This window comes from Malaya genurostris, chromosome 1 (assembly GCF_030247185.1).
Source record: "Malaya genurostris strain Urasoe2022 chromosome 1, Malgen_1.1, whole genome shotgun sequence".
Taxonomy (NCBI): Eukaryota; Metazoa; Arthropoda; class Insecta; order Diptera; family Culicidae; genus Malaya; species Malaya genurostris.
Genome location: NC_080570.1, coordinates 52,396,582 through 52,412,818, shown reverse-complemented (window position 1 = coordinate 52,412,818; position 16,237 = coordinate 52,396,582). Strand labels below are relative to the sequence as shown.

The window sequence follows — 16,237 nt, the reverse complement described above, 5'->3', positions numbered from 1 at the left end:
CATATTGGTTGAATAAAAAAGAAATTAGTTAAATCAACTATCGCAAAAATCAAAAACTGCGATATCGCAATTTTATGATCGAAGGGTTCTCCGTGCAGCAAGCCATTCTGTAAGTGGAGGAGAAATGCCTAATGCCCTGTGAACATTTTGCTGGTGAATTCCCTCATGGGAATTTAAACTTTTTGTTGCATTTCTATACTATCTGTGAGTTTAGTGATAAAGCTATAAGCAGCTACTTGGGAAAAATTTCCTTGTTCAAGCGGTGAACAATTAGCTGCTCCCCGAAGAGACTAACAGTAAGAAAACTATTTATTGCAATAGGCATCTTAAGCTCAAATAACCAGGGTGGCAAGTGAATTAGCGATTTCAATTTCCCGGATTTTTCCCGGTTTTCCCGGTGCGCAAGACTAAAAATTCCCGGTTTTTTACATGTCCAAAAAAACATCGAGAGTTGAGAAATGAGTATTGTTCGGGTATCTCCTTGGAACTACGAATAAAACTCTCATCCACAGTTTGTCCAAATGTTTATCTTCTGAACTAACAGTACCATCCAGCCCAATCTATTCCATCTTCATTTTGTATTTTACTTCGCCAGTAACTTCGATGTAACAATAGAATTAAAACAAGAAACATATCTGGCCAACGATGATGAAAGTGATCAGTCTTGCATTTCACGAAGGAGTGAAGCATCAAAATTATTGCAATTTTCTTGAAAAATCAACACAATTTATTTAAACTTCTTCCTTTTTCCAATAATTCTCTTAAGCGCAGCCTTCACATCATATTCGACGATTATTGGTGGTGTTTTGTAGTTTTCTATAAATATCATCAGTTATTTGAAAGCCTAATGATGAAAAATTAAATTTAAAGTCTTATAATTAAAATAAAATAATTATTTTTCGAGCTATTCAATCTTTTCCAAGACTACCACTGAGTCAGTCTGTTAAAGCTATCTGGAAAATCAGTCCTTCTTAAAACTTAGGCAAGTTAGGAGTGTATTCTAGAAATGGGCAAAACCGTTTATTTCTCTAACAAACATTTTCAAAGTTCGCGAACTTCTACCAGATTCTTCAAACAAGCAAACGTATGTAAAGACTATTCACTTGAGAAGAATAGAGAGCTATCGTTCTTCAATAAAGAACTCCAGTACACTCAATCTTCGAGGAAAACTAGTTCTTTTGGACCGTACACGGACTGTCCATCTCTTCTATATGTCAATACTTTTTTAGCCTGGTATAGTATAAGGTTAAAAATTTAAAATGAATGAACTAAAGCAACAACACTCCTCCCTCAAACCCGATTACTTCTAACAACCAGTGGCGTCTCGTGACAAAATTTACGGGTTGTGCACTGCTTATATGGTATGATATCAGAACCGTTTCGACGTTGCAACTGAGACAGCAATTAGTTTTCAACTACCATAAGCATAAGCCACTGAAGCCTCTCCTGAATGTGTGCATACAAGTTCTCACAGAGCTTATTTGGCCAGTTGTGCAAACACTAGAAAAGGTCCTAAGTGCAAAGGACAGTTCCTCTTTCTTTACTCTTTTTTCGATTACTACGGTCCTATAGGCAATCCTTCTATCTTACACTTTGTATAGAATAACGACTGAAACTATCAACTTTCGATCTGCTATTGAACATTATAATTCAAAGAAAAAATAAACAAAGAGAAACTGTCATTTGCACTTGGAATCTTTTTTAATATTTGTCGAGATTTAATAGAAATCGAGCAGAAGCATCCAAATTATCCTTATTTTTCATTATAAGCATTGATTATGCTGTTATTGATGACAACTAAGAAAGCTCTTATTGATTTAAAATTGCTGAGGTGTTGGCTCCTTTTTCAATGGATTGTGCACCATTGAATCTGTGAGGAACAATAAGAAGTTTCAAAACTTGTACTGAACTTCTAGTTCAAATACAAAATGGCCTTCATCTTTTCATTTATTGTATCAGGAAAATCATGATGTTGAAAATCGTTACTATGATTAGAACTAGTAAATTTTTTCCCGGATTTGCACTAAAATTCCCGACTTTTTCCCGGTTTTTCCCGGTAAAACCAAATTCCCGACTTTTTCCCGGTTTTCCCGATTTTCCCGGTCACTTGCCACTCTGTAATAACTGAATAACTGGTTAAAACAACTGAGACATTTTTTGCTTTCATGTAAACAGGTAACTTTGATGGGATTGTGTCATTGCTCAGTTGCATAAGTGACACCTCATTGAAACGTTTCATGTATTTAGCGTTTCATTACTCGTTTTTGATGCGTGTCTTTGCTTTACTGCCAGCACGATAAATCAAAAATGACAGTTTAGCTAAAACAACAATCGTTTAGTTGTACCAAATACCAATTGAATTCAGAAAAACAGCTAACGTTTTAGTTGTTTTGCGATCGCTGGTTTTTCCGTGCACGAACATATCCGAAAGTGGTGCTTTTCTTAACCTCATATTTTACAAATGAGTTACAACTGACTTCAACTACCTTCAATGCTTCTTTTCAACTGCTAATGCAAATTAATTAGTCAGTTCAATATTGTCTAGACCTACTCATGCGTTTCGATTTATTCGATATAAAAATTTTACAATAGATTATATTTTTTTCTTCATTTTCTACTAAAACCATTACCGAGATGAAAAGGTATCACGTATATTCCTCAAACAGAGGACTATAAAAAGCATATCACACACACACACCCAAGTAGAAGAAAGCCTGAATGCTTCTTGCCCGTGAGACTTTTATGTCATTGTCCTACTTTGTCCCACTTAAATCTGATTAGTAAATCTCCCCGGTGCTCACTTTCTCTGCTGTTCATTTTTCAAGGAAAGTCCCACAAACCTGGTTTGACGCCAGTGAGTCTCGTCTTTTCGCTTGTCATACTCCACGGGAATGCATATTTCACGCACAATTTCATCTGACGTTCTGGTGTTAGTTGGCCGGCTCCATCATCGTTTTGTCGGCGGACTACTAATGCACTCTATAGCACAACAAAGCCACCATGTAATACTCGAGGGAGTTTTATTTTATGCGAATGGTACATCACATGGCGCTCTCTTGTTGCTGGTGCTAATTGGAATCTTCAACTGTTGCCTTCACATTTCAGTAGGATGGAGTGAAATTGGGACAAAGATTCAAGTTCTAAATACTTGAAACAGCATCAAATATCCTGAATATCGCAAAAAATTAGTAGCCATAATAATTTACTTCACGCCACAATGTTCGTATTTACCTTCACACTCATCCCATGGTCAAACCGTGGATGACAGAGTTACGATTATTGGATACGCTGTAATAATAACTTTTATCCTAAAAAATCCTGCTGAACATTTTAATCTAAGTAAAACATGTTGACATCAGTAAACCAGCGAAAATCAATAAGTTACTCAAACGGCGGGATATGGTGGTAAAAAGGTGAAAAACCCCCATCGTCATCGCGTCTTTTAAGCGCTTGCAGCTCTGACTGCTCTTGACCTGAAACACGAAATGCCAGTAAACATCAACGTTGTTTTTGCCTCAAGTAAAAAGGCTGTTCTTTCTTACGAACACTTTTTCTCTGTCTCTATCTCTCTCTCAGACATGTCCAATTTTTCGGATTTCCGCAGTGTGCCGCGCAGTAGTGGGTTCATATTTTTATCAGTTTGTGTACAACATTCAGCACGTACCGTTTCTGAGGTTTGCACAAAGCTCGATAATGTTAAATCGAATATTGATTGATGGCAATGCTTTCACAGGTCCTGGTCGGAGAAACCTGCACTATTCGGTGAAAGCAAATATACGTTCGAAAAAAATTCATCCGATGGTCCAAAATCACAAGGACTAACTGAGGACTTCTTGTGGTTTTTATTTCGATTTGAAACGTTTTTAATATCGTTATTAATAATAAGATATGGAATAACACTGTGGTAAAAAAACCTCTTCCTAATCACCCTAGTGGTGATAATTTGGGCCAATTTTTAACACAAATTTATTCAGATTATTCCGGTTAGCTCAGACTCAACGCGTCGGTTAATTGACATATACTAGAAGTCGGTTCAGCCATTTACGAGAAACTTGTGCGGACAGAAAAATCTTTAAAAATGTGCACACACATTTTTCAATCTCGTCGAGCTGTGTCGAATGATATCTAACACAAGGGGTTTCCGGAACTCCGATCAAAAGTCGATTTTTTCCTACAATTTCGTTACCTTTTTGTAGAGAAAGGCAATATTTCAAAATCTGCGAGAAATTTTGGCACTTTAAAAAAAACTGACATTTGTCGGTTACGTCACATATAGCTTTCAAAAAAGCCTAAGTGTATCGAAATTCGTTGTGTCTGGGATCAGAAATGACAGTCATTCGATTTTCGAACTTGAATAATGGCTCTAAGTAAATTTCAAATGAGAGTTGAAATTAGTCCAGTCATCTATGAGAAAATTGAGCGGTAAAAAAACAACGCATTCTGTCGGTTATGTCACTTATACCATTATAAAAGGTGATTTTTTAAAAGGTTTAGGATTTTGATTTTCAAAAAAAAAAAAAAAAACAAAACAGATTTGAGAAAATTTACGAAATCTATATTGGAATCGATAGAACGATCAATATAATTCAATGTTTGAATATGATTTCATGCGAATGGTGGCCGCGGATCTGCTTTAGATGGCCCATGCGCGAGGTCCAATTTTGGTACACTCTCTCCAAAATATCGGCCGGTATTTCACGAATAATGCCCATAATCCACATCAAACAGTGTCTTTTTTTTTAGATGTACATGCAATGTTTCTGATTGGTCTTCACTCCAGATGCGGCAATTTTGTTTGTTGACGTATCCTTTCAACCTGAAATAAGCTTCGTCACTGAAAACAATTTTTCTATAAAAAAAGTGGATCTTCCTTCTTTTTTGCAAGCGCCCATTCATGAATAAATTATAGACCAAACGACGATTCATGAATAAATTATAGACCAAAAAAAGTGACAGCCTATTGATTTTCAAACTTGGTCAATGGTTTAATAGTAGCAAAATTTCAAGCGATCCTTATTTTGTTAAAATCGGTTAAGCCATCTTCGAGAAAATCGAGTGGTAAAAAAATTCGTTGAAAAATGTATACACATCCATACACACATACACACAGGTATTTCCCGATCTAGGCGAGCTGAGTCAAATTATATATAAAACTTTGGGTCTCAAAGGCTCCGTTCGAAGACCGGTTTTCAGCATTTTTTTCCTTTCCAAAAAAAAAAAAATAAACAGATCTCTTGTAAACGATTTAATCGAGAAATTTTTATTCTACATCATAACTAAACAAAGTACAACATAATATGATATTTAATTGCGATACCTTATGATCAAAAAAGAATTTAATAATTTTTTTCATAAGGTATATGCATTATAAATTTACCACTAAATTGCAATTTTCTAAAGTTAATCTGAAGAATTTTACTGAAATCTCCTTTTAATACCAATTACGCTTTGAAGAAACGCTTCCGCTTGATTTTACTTGTTGCTTGGTCGAATACTTAATTGAATGTTCGTTGTAGACCGGCAATAGCACCGTTGTATTCGTAATTAGTACGGCTTAATACAAATCAACTCCATCATCTATGCAGTGTTGGTGATTGCCGATAATTTGGCACAGAGCGGCTCGATATTTTTATACATTGTATACAACATTTTCAATCTGGTAAGCTATTGCAAGATACCTTAGATAACTTGTCCGTTTGGGCTGTTCATCTTGGTATCGAATTCTCTGCGGAGAAAACAGAGTTAGTCGTCTTTTCAAGAAAGCATGATCCCGCGCAGCTTCAGCTCCATATGATGGGAAGAATGATCCAACAGGTTTTAACTTTTAAATACCTCGGGGTGTGGTTCGATTCCAAATGCACGTGGGGAGGACACATTAGGTATCTGATAACGAAATACCAACAAAGAGTAAATTTTTTTCGAACAATAACAGGATCTTGGTGGGGTGCTCATCCGCAAGATCTAATAAAATTGTATCAAACAACGATACTTTCAGTGATGGAATATGGATGCGTTTGTTTTCGTTCCGTTGTTTGCGAATTGCCTTAGGCTGCATGCATTCGACACATACAATGAGTCTTGAAGTTCTGGTGGGAGTTCTTCCATTAAAAGATCGATTTTGGGAGCTTTCATTACGCCTGCTAATAAGATGTGAGGTGCTGAATCCCATGGTAATTAATAATTTCGAACGACTAGTCGAGCTTCGATCTCAAACAAAATTCATGACAGTATATTTTAATCACATGTCACAGAAAATCAACCCTTCAAGATATATTCCTATCCGTGTCAGCATCCTAAGTGCCCCTGACTCAACTTTATTTTTCGATACATCCATGCAGCGCGAAGTGCGTGGAATCCCGGATCATCTACGCTCGACGGAAATCCCAAAAATATTTTCAAGTAAGTTCAGGCATATTGACTCTGAGAAAATGTTTTACACGGACGGATCGCGAATTGAAGAAGCGACAGGGTTTGGTATGTTCAACAATAATGTTTCGGCCTCATTTAGGCTTCAAGAACCTGCATCTGTTTGTATAGCAGAGCTAGCAGCAGTTCATTATAGTTTGAGTGAAATAGTATCGTAACATTATCTCCAAACCATTATTTCCTCTTCACAGATAGTCTGAGTGCAATTGAAGCCATTCGCTCAAACATGACTGGCAAGACTGAACCGTTTTTCCTGGGCAAAATAAAACAGTGCCTGAACGACATATTGAACAATAATTATCTAATCACTATAGTCTGGGTCCCGGCTCATTACTCCATTCCTGGCAATGAAAGAGCCGATATTTTAGCCTAACGTGGTGCTATTGAGGGTAAAATTTATGAGAGACCGATTGCTTTCAACGAATTCTATAGCTCGTCTCGCCAAAGAACACTTGCCAGCTGGCAAGCTTCTTGGGATAAAGATGATCTGGGTCGGTGGATGCACTCAATTATTCCGAAAATATCGACAAAGGCATGGTTCAGGGGACTGGATGTGAGTAGGGATTTCATTCGTGTGATGTCCAGACTCATGTCCAATCACTACACGTTAGATGCACATCTCCTTCGAATTGGGCTCTCCGAGACTAATCATTGTGCTTGCGGAGAAGGTTATCGGGATATTGATCATGTCGTTTGGACATGCGTGGAGTATGATGTCAGATCTCAACTAATAAATTCTTTGCGTACCCAAGGTAGACTATCCAATATCCCAGTTCGAGACATTCTTGCTTGTCGTGACCTTTCATACATGAAACTTATTTATCATTTCATAAAGAAAATTGGAGTTTCAATTTAATAAAGACCCCTTTTAAGACTTAGTTCTGATCCCAGCTGCGTCCATGAGTTCAACCAATAGCTAAATTAGAATAAAAATTATGTAATGATACAAACAAACTCGAAACAGTTTATGAAATTATCAACAAAATGTCTGAAAATAACAGCTTATTTTATAATTTATAGAAGTTAATCGTTTGGTTCAAATAATATCTCCAAGTAGATTTTATAATTAATGACGAGTTACCTAAAATGATATTTAAGTAATAAGAGAATATGTTTTAATAAATTCAAAACGTTGTGACTATGTTAGAATTAAATTAGGATAAGAATATTATGTAAAAGTGATTACCGATTAGGACCATAATAATAAAAAGAGAAAGTAAACAAAGAGAAACTCGTGTTTGTCTTCAATTGCTTCGGTATCCAATGAGCGTTCTGATTAGTGAAATATCGAGAGAATTTCAGGTTTGACACACCGGCTGGCTCTCAGACACTCAATACACGGTGGTTGGCAGCTGTCCAGTAACAAAAGCTATTCAATCTTTATCGCACAACGTTGCTAGTTGATAGTGACAGATATAAAAAAAATACAAAACTAAATCGACCTTCGGTTTCATATGGAATCGTTCGGATGATTCTTGGTCAAATAAACTCATTTCGGCCATACCGGTCCCCAGTTTTCGGTTTCGGTAATAATGTTCGTAAGTAATATTTATCAAAAAAGACGCCAAAAACAATGTTTTAAGTAGTTACCGTGAATTTAGAACAGTTCTAACATAAATGTTAACAGTTCGACATAATATTTCTTCTGTTGAAAACTTGAACCTTATCTAGCATCCTAAAAATGCTTATAAATTTACTCTAAATAAAAACAAATCAAACAAGTGATAAGCTCGACAACGCAACGGCTCTTCTTTCCATTATGACACGAATTTGTGTTTGTAACGATTTAACTCCCTCCATAAAAAGATGACTTTCGGAAAAAGTTGTTTCAGTTAGATAAAGGCAACAGAAATGGAAACTACTCTGCACAAGCAGATGCAATATCAAGCCTGGGAGAGTAACCTCGATATTCAGGTGTTTCGAGAATACTTGAGAATACCATCAGTGCATCCTGATGTTTGCTATGGTAAGACAATTATAAAAAAAACTGTCATTCCCTACATCGGCACTAACCTAACGCTTGTTTGCAAAAAAAAAACAACAACAACCATAAAGATGAATGCGTGGAATTCCTTCGCCGGCAGGCCGTTTCACTAGATCTAAAAGCGGAGGTGGTGGAGGTAAATCCAGGCAAACCGGTCGTTATCATTTCCTGGCAGGGTTCCGATTCGGCCGCCCCGTCAATTATGCTGAACTCTCACATGGACGTTGTACCGGTGTATCCGGAAAAGTGGACGCATCCTCCCTTCTCGGCCCATATGGATCAGGAAGGGCGAATTTACGGTCGTGGTTCGCAGGATATGAAATGTGTTGGTGTGCAATTTTTGGCCGTGGTTCGGGCTTTGAAACGCGAAGGGGTTAGGCTGAAGAGGACACTTCACTTAACTTTCGTGCCGGATGAAGAAATCGGAGGTGAACTTGGGATGCGGGATTTCGTACGAACGGATCGGTTCAAGGAACTCAACTGGGGATTCGCTATTGACGAAGGGTATGCCATCGAGGAAGACGTTTACCGACTGTTCTACGGCGAACGCTACATCAGACGTTAGTGGAAGGATGAATATGGTTGTGTTGAGAATATTGTACGAGGATGAATGCTTTTTTTTGTTTTCAGGGGCTAACTTTTACATATCTGGCACCCCGGGTCATGGCTCTTTGCTATTGGAAGATACAGCCGGTGAGAAGGCACGCAAACTATTGGACAGAATGATGGATTACCGTGAAATGGAAGAGAATAAATTGAAGAACGATCGAAAGCTAACGATAGGCGATATCACAACGGTGAATCTAACGATGATTTCGGTAGGTGAAGGCTACAATGATGGATGGAATCAAATTCCAATTTTCTTCGTCCTTTACAGGGTGGAATTCAAGGCAATGTGGTTCCACCGGAGATGATGTTGTGTTTTGATATTCGAGTTTCTAATGATATCAGTTTAGAAGCATTCGACGCTCAATTGGAAAAGTGGTGCAAAGAATCTGGCGGAGGCATTCGTATTGAACATGATGTAAAGAATCCCGTAACTGCGGTAACCAAGCTGGATGCTTCGAATCCTTTCTGGGTAGCATTCAAAGGTGCTGTAGATAAAATGAATCTGCGGGTACGTCCCCAAATCAATCCGGGAGCGACAGACGTGAGATATCTGCGTGACTTAGGAATTCCAGCAATTGGATTTTCCCCGATGAATAAAACTCCGGTGTTGCTGCATGATCATGACGAATATTTGCACGCAGAAACATTCCTTAAGGGTATCGACATTTACAAGGAAATCGTTTCAGCTGTTGCAAATGTTTGAACGGTACGAGGCTGTTTTAAACAACACAGCAATCAACATAAAAGTACTTCTATTGTTCTATTTGGCCGGCGGTAGGAAACGAGTCACTTTTCCATTTATTTCGTATCACTTTTCATGTACAATGAAATATACAGTAGTTATATATTGTCTAGTTTATGCTTTCCCGTACTGCCGACATTTTCCATCAGAAGAAATTATTTTCTTTCTGGCATCAAAAGAACCGCTGAAAGTTGCAACTTTAATGTCAGCTCAACCCGATCAACAGAGCATAACAGGATGCGCTCAAAATTATATCTGAGCTGGATATTTATGTCTCATCAAGTTATAAATATAATTCCAAATCAGAAGCGAACATTCAGATATTTTGAGGATTATGGTAAGCAGTGTTGGGAAAATCATGATCAGAAAAAAATCATTTCTTTAGCACTCGTGAAAAAATCACTTCCGAAATTTTCATTCATGAAACAAGCATTTACAAAACTCTGAACCTCTAAGTTCACATGAGATTTTTTGTGTCAGCGAAACTTGATGACGAATTTTCGCCCATAGAAATATCGCTAAAGCGGTAATCGAAAGAAAGAAGAGTCTTCGATGATATTTCGATGCAGAATTTCCTTTACACTTCAGTTCGACACCGAAGTGATTTGTGCAAGATTAAATTATTATATTTTTATCAATAAAAAAAATCTCTTCGGAATAAATTCGCCACTGAAATGCAACTGAGAAATAACGACTGCGATATTTTTGATGCACGTAAGGTGGTCAATATAATTCCAAATAGTGATTAAAGAGACGAAAGGCTGTTTTAATTCCAGCTGGTTGATTACACTGTACTACTTAACACATAGATCAATAAGTCCCGAGACTAACAATGGAAACATTTTTTTTGCAAATTTTTTTTTATTCATCAACATAATCACCTTTTAGGGTTATACAATGGTTCCAACGTTTTTCCAATTTTTCAATACCATGTTTATAAAAAAATTTATCTTTCGCTTCAAAATAAGCTTCAGTTCCAGCGATGACCTTCTCATTTGAGCCAAATCTTTTTCCCTGGAGCATTTTTTTAAGATCAGCAAAGAGCCAGTAGTTACTGGGGGCTAAATCTGGCGAGTATGGGGGGTGGGGAAGCAGATCAAAGCCCAATTCGTTCAATTTCGCCATTGTTTTCATTGTTTGGTTCATTGCTGTTTTTGTTCCATCGAAAGCAATCGCGGCACCCACTTGGAAAAAACCATTTTCATGCTCAATTTTTCATGAAGGATAGTAAATACACTTCCATATGATATCTGTGTCATCTCAGCAATCTCACGGAGCTTCACTTTACGATCTTTCATTATAATTTTTGTCACTTCACTCACATTTTCCGGTGTAACGGCTTCCACAGGTCTACCCGAGCGTTCCGCGTCATTTGTGTCGTGGTACGACCACGTTTAAACTCGACGAACCACCGACAAATCGTTGCTTTTGATGGACAAGAGTCCGGATAACATTTTTCAATCTATTGTTTCGCGTGAACGGTGTTTTTACCCATTGAAAAACAATGTTTTATCAAAACACGAAACTCGGTTTTTTCCATTTTTTAAACAAACTACAAAACGACTTTACTCCAACCTCGATAACTCAGCTGTTTCTTGTCGGATCGACTTAAAATTTTGATCCGTTTCAAGCAAAGGTTAGTACTCTAGAAAGACGTGGTTACTGGTTTACTACGAGCGCCATCTCTGCTTTAGTCTAGGGACTTATTGATCCATGTGTTATTTAGATAAAACCCTAGTAAAACGCTGTTTAGCATGAAGTAACAGGAGCGCAGCATTGTGCTTGTCTCAAACACACAGCAGGCGCAGTGTTTGAATTGGCGTAGCGATATTCTGCACTCCTGTTACTTCTACGTATGATGTTCAAGCTAAATCGGCTAATTACTAAAAATGAGTACTGAAGTTTTCTGATCGATATTTTTTTTGCCTGAAAATCACTTGGGAAAAATTGTCGCGATTTTCGAAACGTTATTTCTCAAAACTGGTAATAAGTCTAGTAGGCAGCAATTATAACAAGGGCCGTTATGTTTCACGTAAAAATGTACTACAGAATTGAAGAACTACACGGAAAGAAATCCTTTAGTGTTATTATGACTTTCTCATATAACTCATGTTTTCATAATTATTCTTAGGGATCCATCAAAAAAAATTTTTTTAATATTGTACAAGAACAAAAAAGTTGTTTCATACATTAGCATAACCTTTTCAATTTTTAACAGCTTTGACCCAAGTGAATAGAAATTCTTCGTTTTTGCCTTTCTCATATAGAAAGGATATGCAATCACTGTGAAAGCCGATTTTTAAAACGGGGCTCAAAGGGCGCATTCGACTCAGTTCATCGAGTACACAAAGTTGCTGTGTGGGTGCGTGTCTGTGTGTATGTAACAAAAATTCGGGAATAACGGGGTAAAACGTGCAAAAAAAATGCACTTGACCGCTTCACCGATTTTCTTCAACTAACCATAGCCTAACCATAGCCTGCTATTGAATTTCATATGGATTCGACTGTCGGTTCCGGAGTTATGGGGTGAAATGTTCAAAATGAGCTAGAAAAGTGCACTCGATTTTCTCAGAGACCGCTCATCCGATTTTCACAAGCTTAGGTTCAAATAAAAGGTGTTACAATTCCATATAATTCTACCAAATTTCATCCGGATGCGAATTCCGGTTCCGAAATTACAGACTGATAAGTATAAAAATTTCATTTTCAGGAGTGTGTTTTTATACATGACACGAAAAAATCGAGTAAAATATATTCAAATAGCCGTATAAATTTGTAATAAGACAGGTATGGTTAGAACATGACCAAATACGTTGACTTTGGGTCCTCGTTCCTGGTACTGAAAGTACCGAAAAAGTGCTCATGTGTTCCAAACCGAAAATCAGTGGCGTCTCGTCCTCATGTGCACCTCGTGCACTGCACAATCAAATTGTATTATATAATTTGTTAATCAATTATTTTGTAGATTTTTAGATTTTAGATACCGAATGTTAAATAATGAGAGACTTCACAGCATAATATGCACAAATTCACCCTAAGCTACTTGCGTTTGCTGGTCAATGACAGCAAAACAATCTGTTTATATCGCTTTGCTGTAGGCGTTCTGAACTCGAGCATTTTGTCTTGTGCACCGAAATTGCGTGTATTTACACTCATCTCATATACAACTAACTTAAAATTTCAATTAGTTCAAGAGTTACTGCACAGATTCAAGCAAAGAAGTAATTACTCAACTCAGCTCTAAGATTTGTTGTTTTCTCTGTCACGTTTGGCTCTGTGAGAACTTGTATGCACACCTTCAAGAGAGGCTTCAGTGACTTTTGCTTATGGCAGTTGGAAACAAATTGATGTCTCAGTTGCAACGTCCAAGCGGTTTTATTGATGAAAGTTTCTCGATTTTATTAATGAAGTTCACTCGCCATATAGAGCATCGAATTCTTCTATTGCATCGATGATACGAAATAACTTCAATAAAAACTTCGCCTCCAAAAGTACATTACTTCATTGTATTGAAAAACACAAGCGAGTATCCATTCCTGAATCTTTAATTTTCACTTACAACGAACTGTTACATATGATTTCATACCACATAAGCAGTGCACAACCCGTAAATTTTGTCACGAGACGCCACTGCCGAAAATCACTCCAATTTCTCAGAAACGGCTAAAACAATCTTCGCAAACTCAAATTCAAATGAAAAGTTTTATGTTTCCTTATGTTTAATGTAGAATTTTATCCAGATGCGGCTTCCGGTTCCGGAAATACAGGGTAGTGAGTATGAACTTGCTACCTGTCATAGAGACTCATATATAGAAAATGCAACAAAAACGAAAAAAATATCTGAATTTAGTTCAAATTAGGCTAGCTGCTGATCAAACAAACCGATATCGGCTATACCGGTTTCCAGCTCTCGGAAGTACCAGAAATATTGGACGAAAACTTAAAAAACGGAACTCTCTTCATTTTTGCTCACAAACAGCCGAGTCGATTTTCACGAACTTGGACTCAAATAAAAGGTTCGACGTCTATAAAAATAGATTGCTTTCGGCTTTTGTTCGGATCTCACTTTCGGTGCCGGAATAACAGGGTGAGATGTGTTCAAAATTTTTAATCGAAAACACAAAACCTGTTGGCTTAGGCATATGTGGCCAAAACTGTATGTTTTTCCTAGGTGTGGGATAGCTTTTCTAAGAAATTATGAAGGACTGAGATCAAAATAGCTAGCAGTTTCATACGACTCATTAACTTCTAACAAATAATAATAGCTAACAGTTTCATACTACAATACTTGAAATCTGGAATTTTAAATGAACCTTACTCGTAAATTTATTGGTGCAAACGTTGAATAATTTTGAATTCGCAAATGAACTGATTTATAGGATGAATTATCTCCACATTTTAACGAACATTTGTATTTAAGATATAGTCAAATCTTCAAATAAAGTCCGTCTGAGAAAAGTATTTCTGCAGATCTCCATATTAAAGCCTGATATTGGACAAGATACGGAAATTGTGTAAACTTCCGACATCTTATATAGTGTTTAAACTTCAAAAAATTTCATGCGAAACACAACAGTTTTTGTTTTAATAAATTTTACTTATTTGTTATTTGATATTTGCTTCTCTGTTGTTAGAATGGCATCGAAGCAAAAGTCCAAACTACTCGCATTCCAAGCAGTCAAAACTAATCAATGTGGCAACACTAATTGTTACTAATGTTATACAATAATTCGAAGAACGTTTGTCTTATAGATTTTTTTGTATTGGAAAACCCCACTTTTTGAGACATATTGCCCACCTGTTGACCATTTAAAGTTTACTGCCCACTAAAAATAAGCTAGCGCTCACAGTTGGGTAGCAGGGACCAGCTTGGGAATCACTGACTTAGAATGTAACACGCACAGAAAGGAAGTACTTCCATTGATAAAACATTCCCCGGACAATCGACGAAGTTCAGCCTATCTCGATTGTTAATAAAGAAATTTATTGTAAGCAGGAATATAATAAGCTGGAAAAATGAGAAATCCACAAACAATAAAACCGAAATGAAAGTTCCATTTCGATGATTTTTCAACACTACTTGCGTGGCTTCTGGAAGTAGATATCGGAAACTAATATGACTAATTGGTTGACCATCAACCATCAAGACTTGCTAATCAAATCTATATATTTTGCTCTGTTGTTACTAGATTGGAGCCAATCGTACTTCGTTTATTTGTTTATTTGGAGCAGGGAAAAGCCCGGTGGAGTTAGTTTCTGTCAAAGTTGTTCTTCAACAGGCATAAAACCTCCTCTTTTTTGCATCAACAGATTACAATCATCCAAATGATACATTTCACTTAAACATAGTATTTCTAAACTAACTAAAACTAATTAGATAGTAACTCTAGAAACAATTGCTCAACAACGTTTTGTGATAGATTAAAGCTAAATGAATTGGAACAGTGGTTGAATGTTCCGCACATGCTGGCAAAACGCTCGTTATACCCAAAATTAGTTCTAGCATAGGGGGTCCTAAGAAAAGAATAGTTTCTAAGATTACGGCGATGAATATCAATTTGTAAATGCTGTAAGAGCTCGGAGCAGTCTATTCTTGATTGGAGGAGATTAGCCTCAAAAGTAGCCTTGCTGACATCGCGACGGACAGATAACAAATCGAAGTAAATCAGTTTGCATCTGGCATGGTAACTTGAAAAGTTCCAAGGGTTTCTCCCAGGAAGCCGACGCAGAGCAAATCGAACAAAATTTCGTTGAATTGCTTCAATGCGTTGGATATCGTTTTGGCAGTACGGTGATCAGACAACCGAGGCGTATTCGAGGGTAGAGCGAACTAAGGCACAATATAATGCTTTCAAGCAATGTACATAATCGAATTCTTTAGTAACGCGGAAAATGAATCCTAGCAGCTTGGAGGCTTTGGAGATAGACAACTCAATGTGTTCCTTGAAATTTAACTTAGAGTCCAGGAGAACACCAAGGTCCTTCACAGACGATGTACGTTCCAGAACAAATTGTGAAATATTATAGTCGAAACTGACTATAGACTGTTTGCGACTAAAAGAGATGACGTAGCATTTGGATGTGTTCAAATTCATTCTGTTGATATTATACCAGTTAGTAAGATTATTTAACTGCCTTTGTAGGAACTCTGCGTCAGCTGTGGATTTGATGACATGTAATAATTTAAAGTCATCGGCGAACGATAGTTTCATGCGCTTGATCGAAAAATTTAGATCGTTGAGATGAAGTAAAAATATAAACGGTCCAAGGTGGCTTTCTTGAGGAACTCCAGAGATAACGGCGAATGGTAAGGTTGTACAGTCCCCTATTTTCACTATCATTTCGCGACCAGTAAGATATAAGTGAAGCCAATTCAGAAACGACCCGTTCAATCTTAGTCTATTTAACTTTGAGATTGTTATTTTATGATTAATCTTGTATTCAGAATCTACTTGTAGTCGTGATTGTAACGAACG

At 37.1% G+C, this 16,237-nt stretch overlaps 2 protein-coding genes across 4 annotated transcripts in view; one reads left to right on the top strand and one right to left on the bottom strand.

Annotated features, from left to right (window-relative positions):
• Positions 1-16,237, bottom strand: part of LOC131439487 (spastin) — a 40,949-nt gene that overhangs the window by 13,883 nt on the left and 10,829 nt on the right. The gene's annotated exons all lie outside the window — the stretch shown is intronic.
• Positions 8,210-9,878, top strand: LOC131439501 (aminoacylase-1-like). Its single transcript, XM_058610600.1, has 4 exons — positions 8,210-8,392; positions 8,482-8,970; positions 9,041-9,228; positions 9,288-9,878. Exons 1-4 carry the CDS (start codon positions 8,278-8,280, stop codon positions 9,720-9,722), a joined length of 1,227 nt encoding a protein of 408 aa, XP_058466583.1. The 5' UTR covers positions 8,210-8,277; the 3' UTR covers positions 9,723-9,878.

Excerpts from the sequence above, each read along its gene's own strand:
- LOC131439501 (XM_058610600.1), top strand. The coding sequence starts at position 8,278 with ATGGAAACTACTCTGCACAAGCAGATGCAATATCAAGCCTGGGAGAGT. Across the intron at positions 8,971-9,040 it reads CGGCGAACGCTACATCAGAC|GGGCTAACTTTTACATATCT; the intron begins GTTAGTGGAAGG and ends TTTTGTTTTCAG. Across the intron at positions 9,229-9,287 it reads TGAATCTAACGATGATTTCG|GGTGGAATTCAAGGCAATGT; the intron begins GTAGGTGAAGGC and ends CGTCCTTTACAG.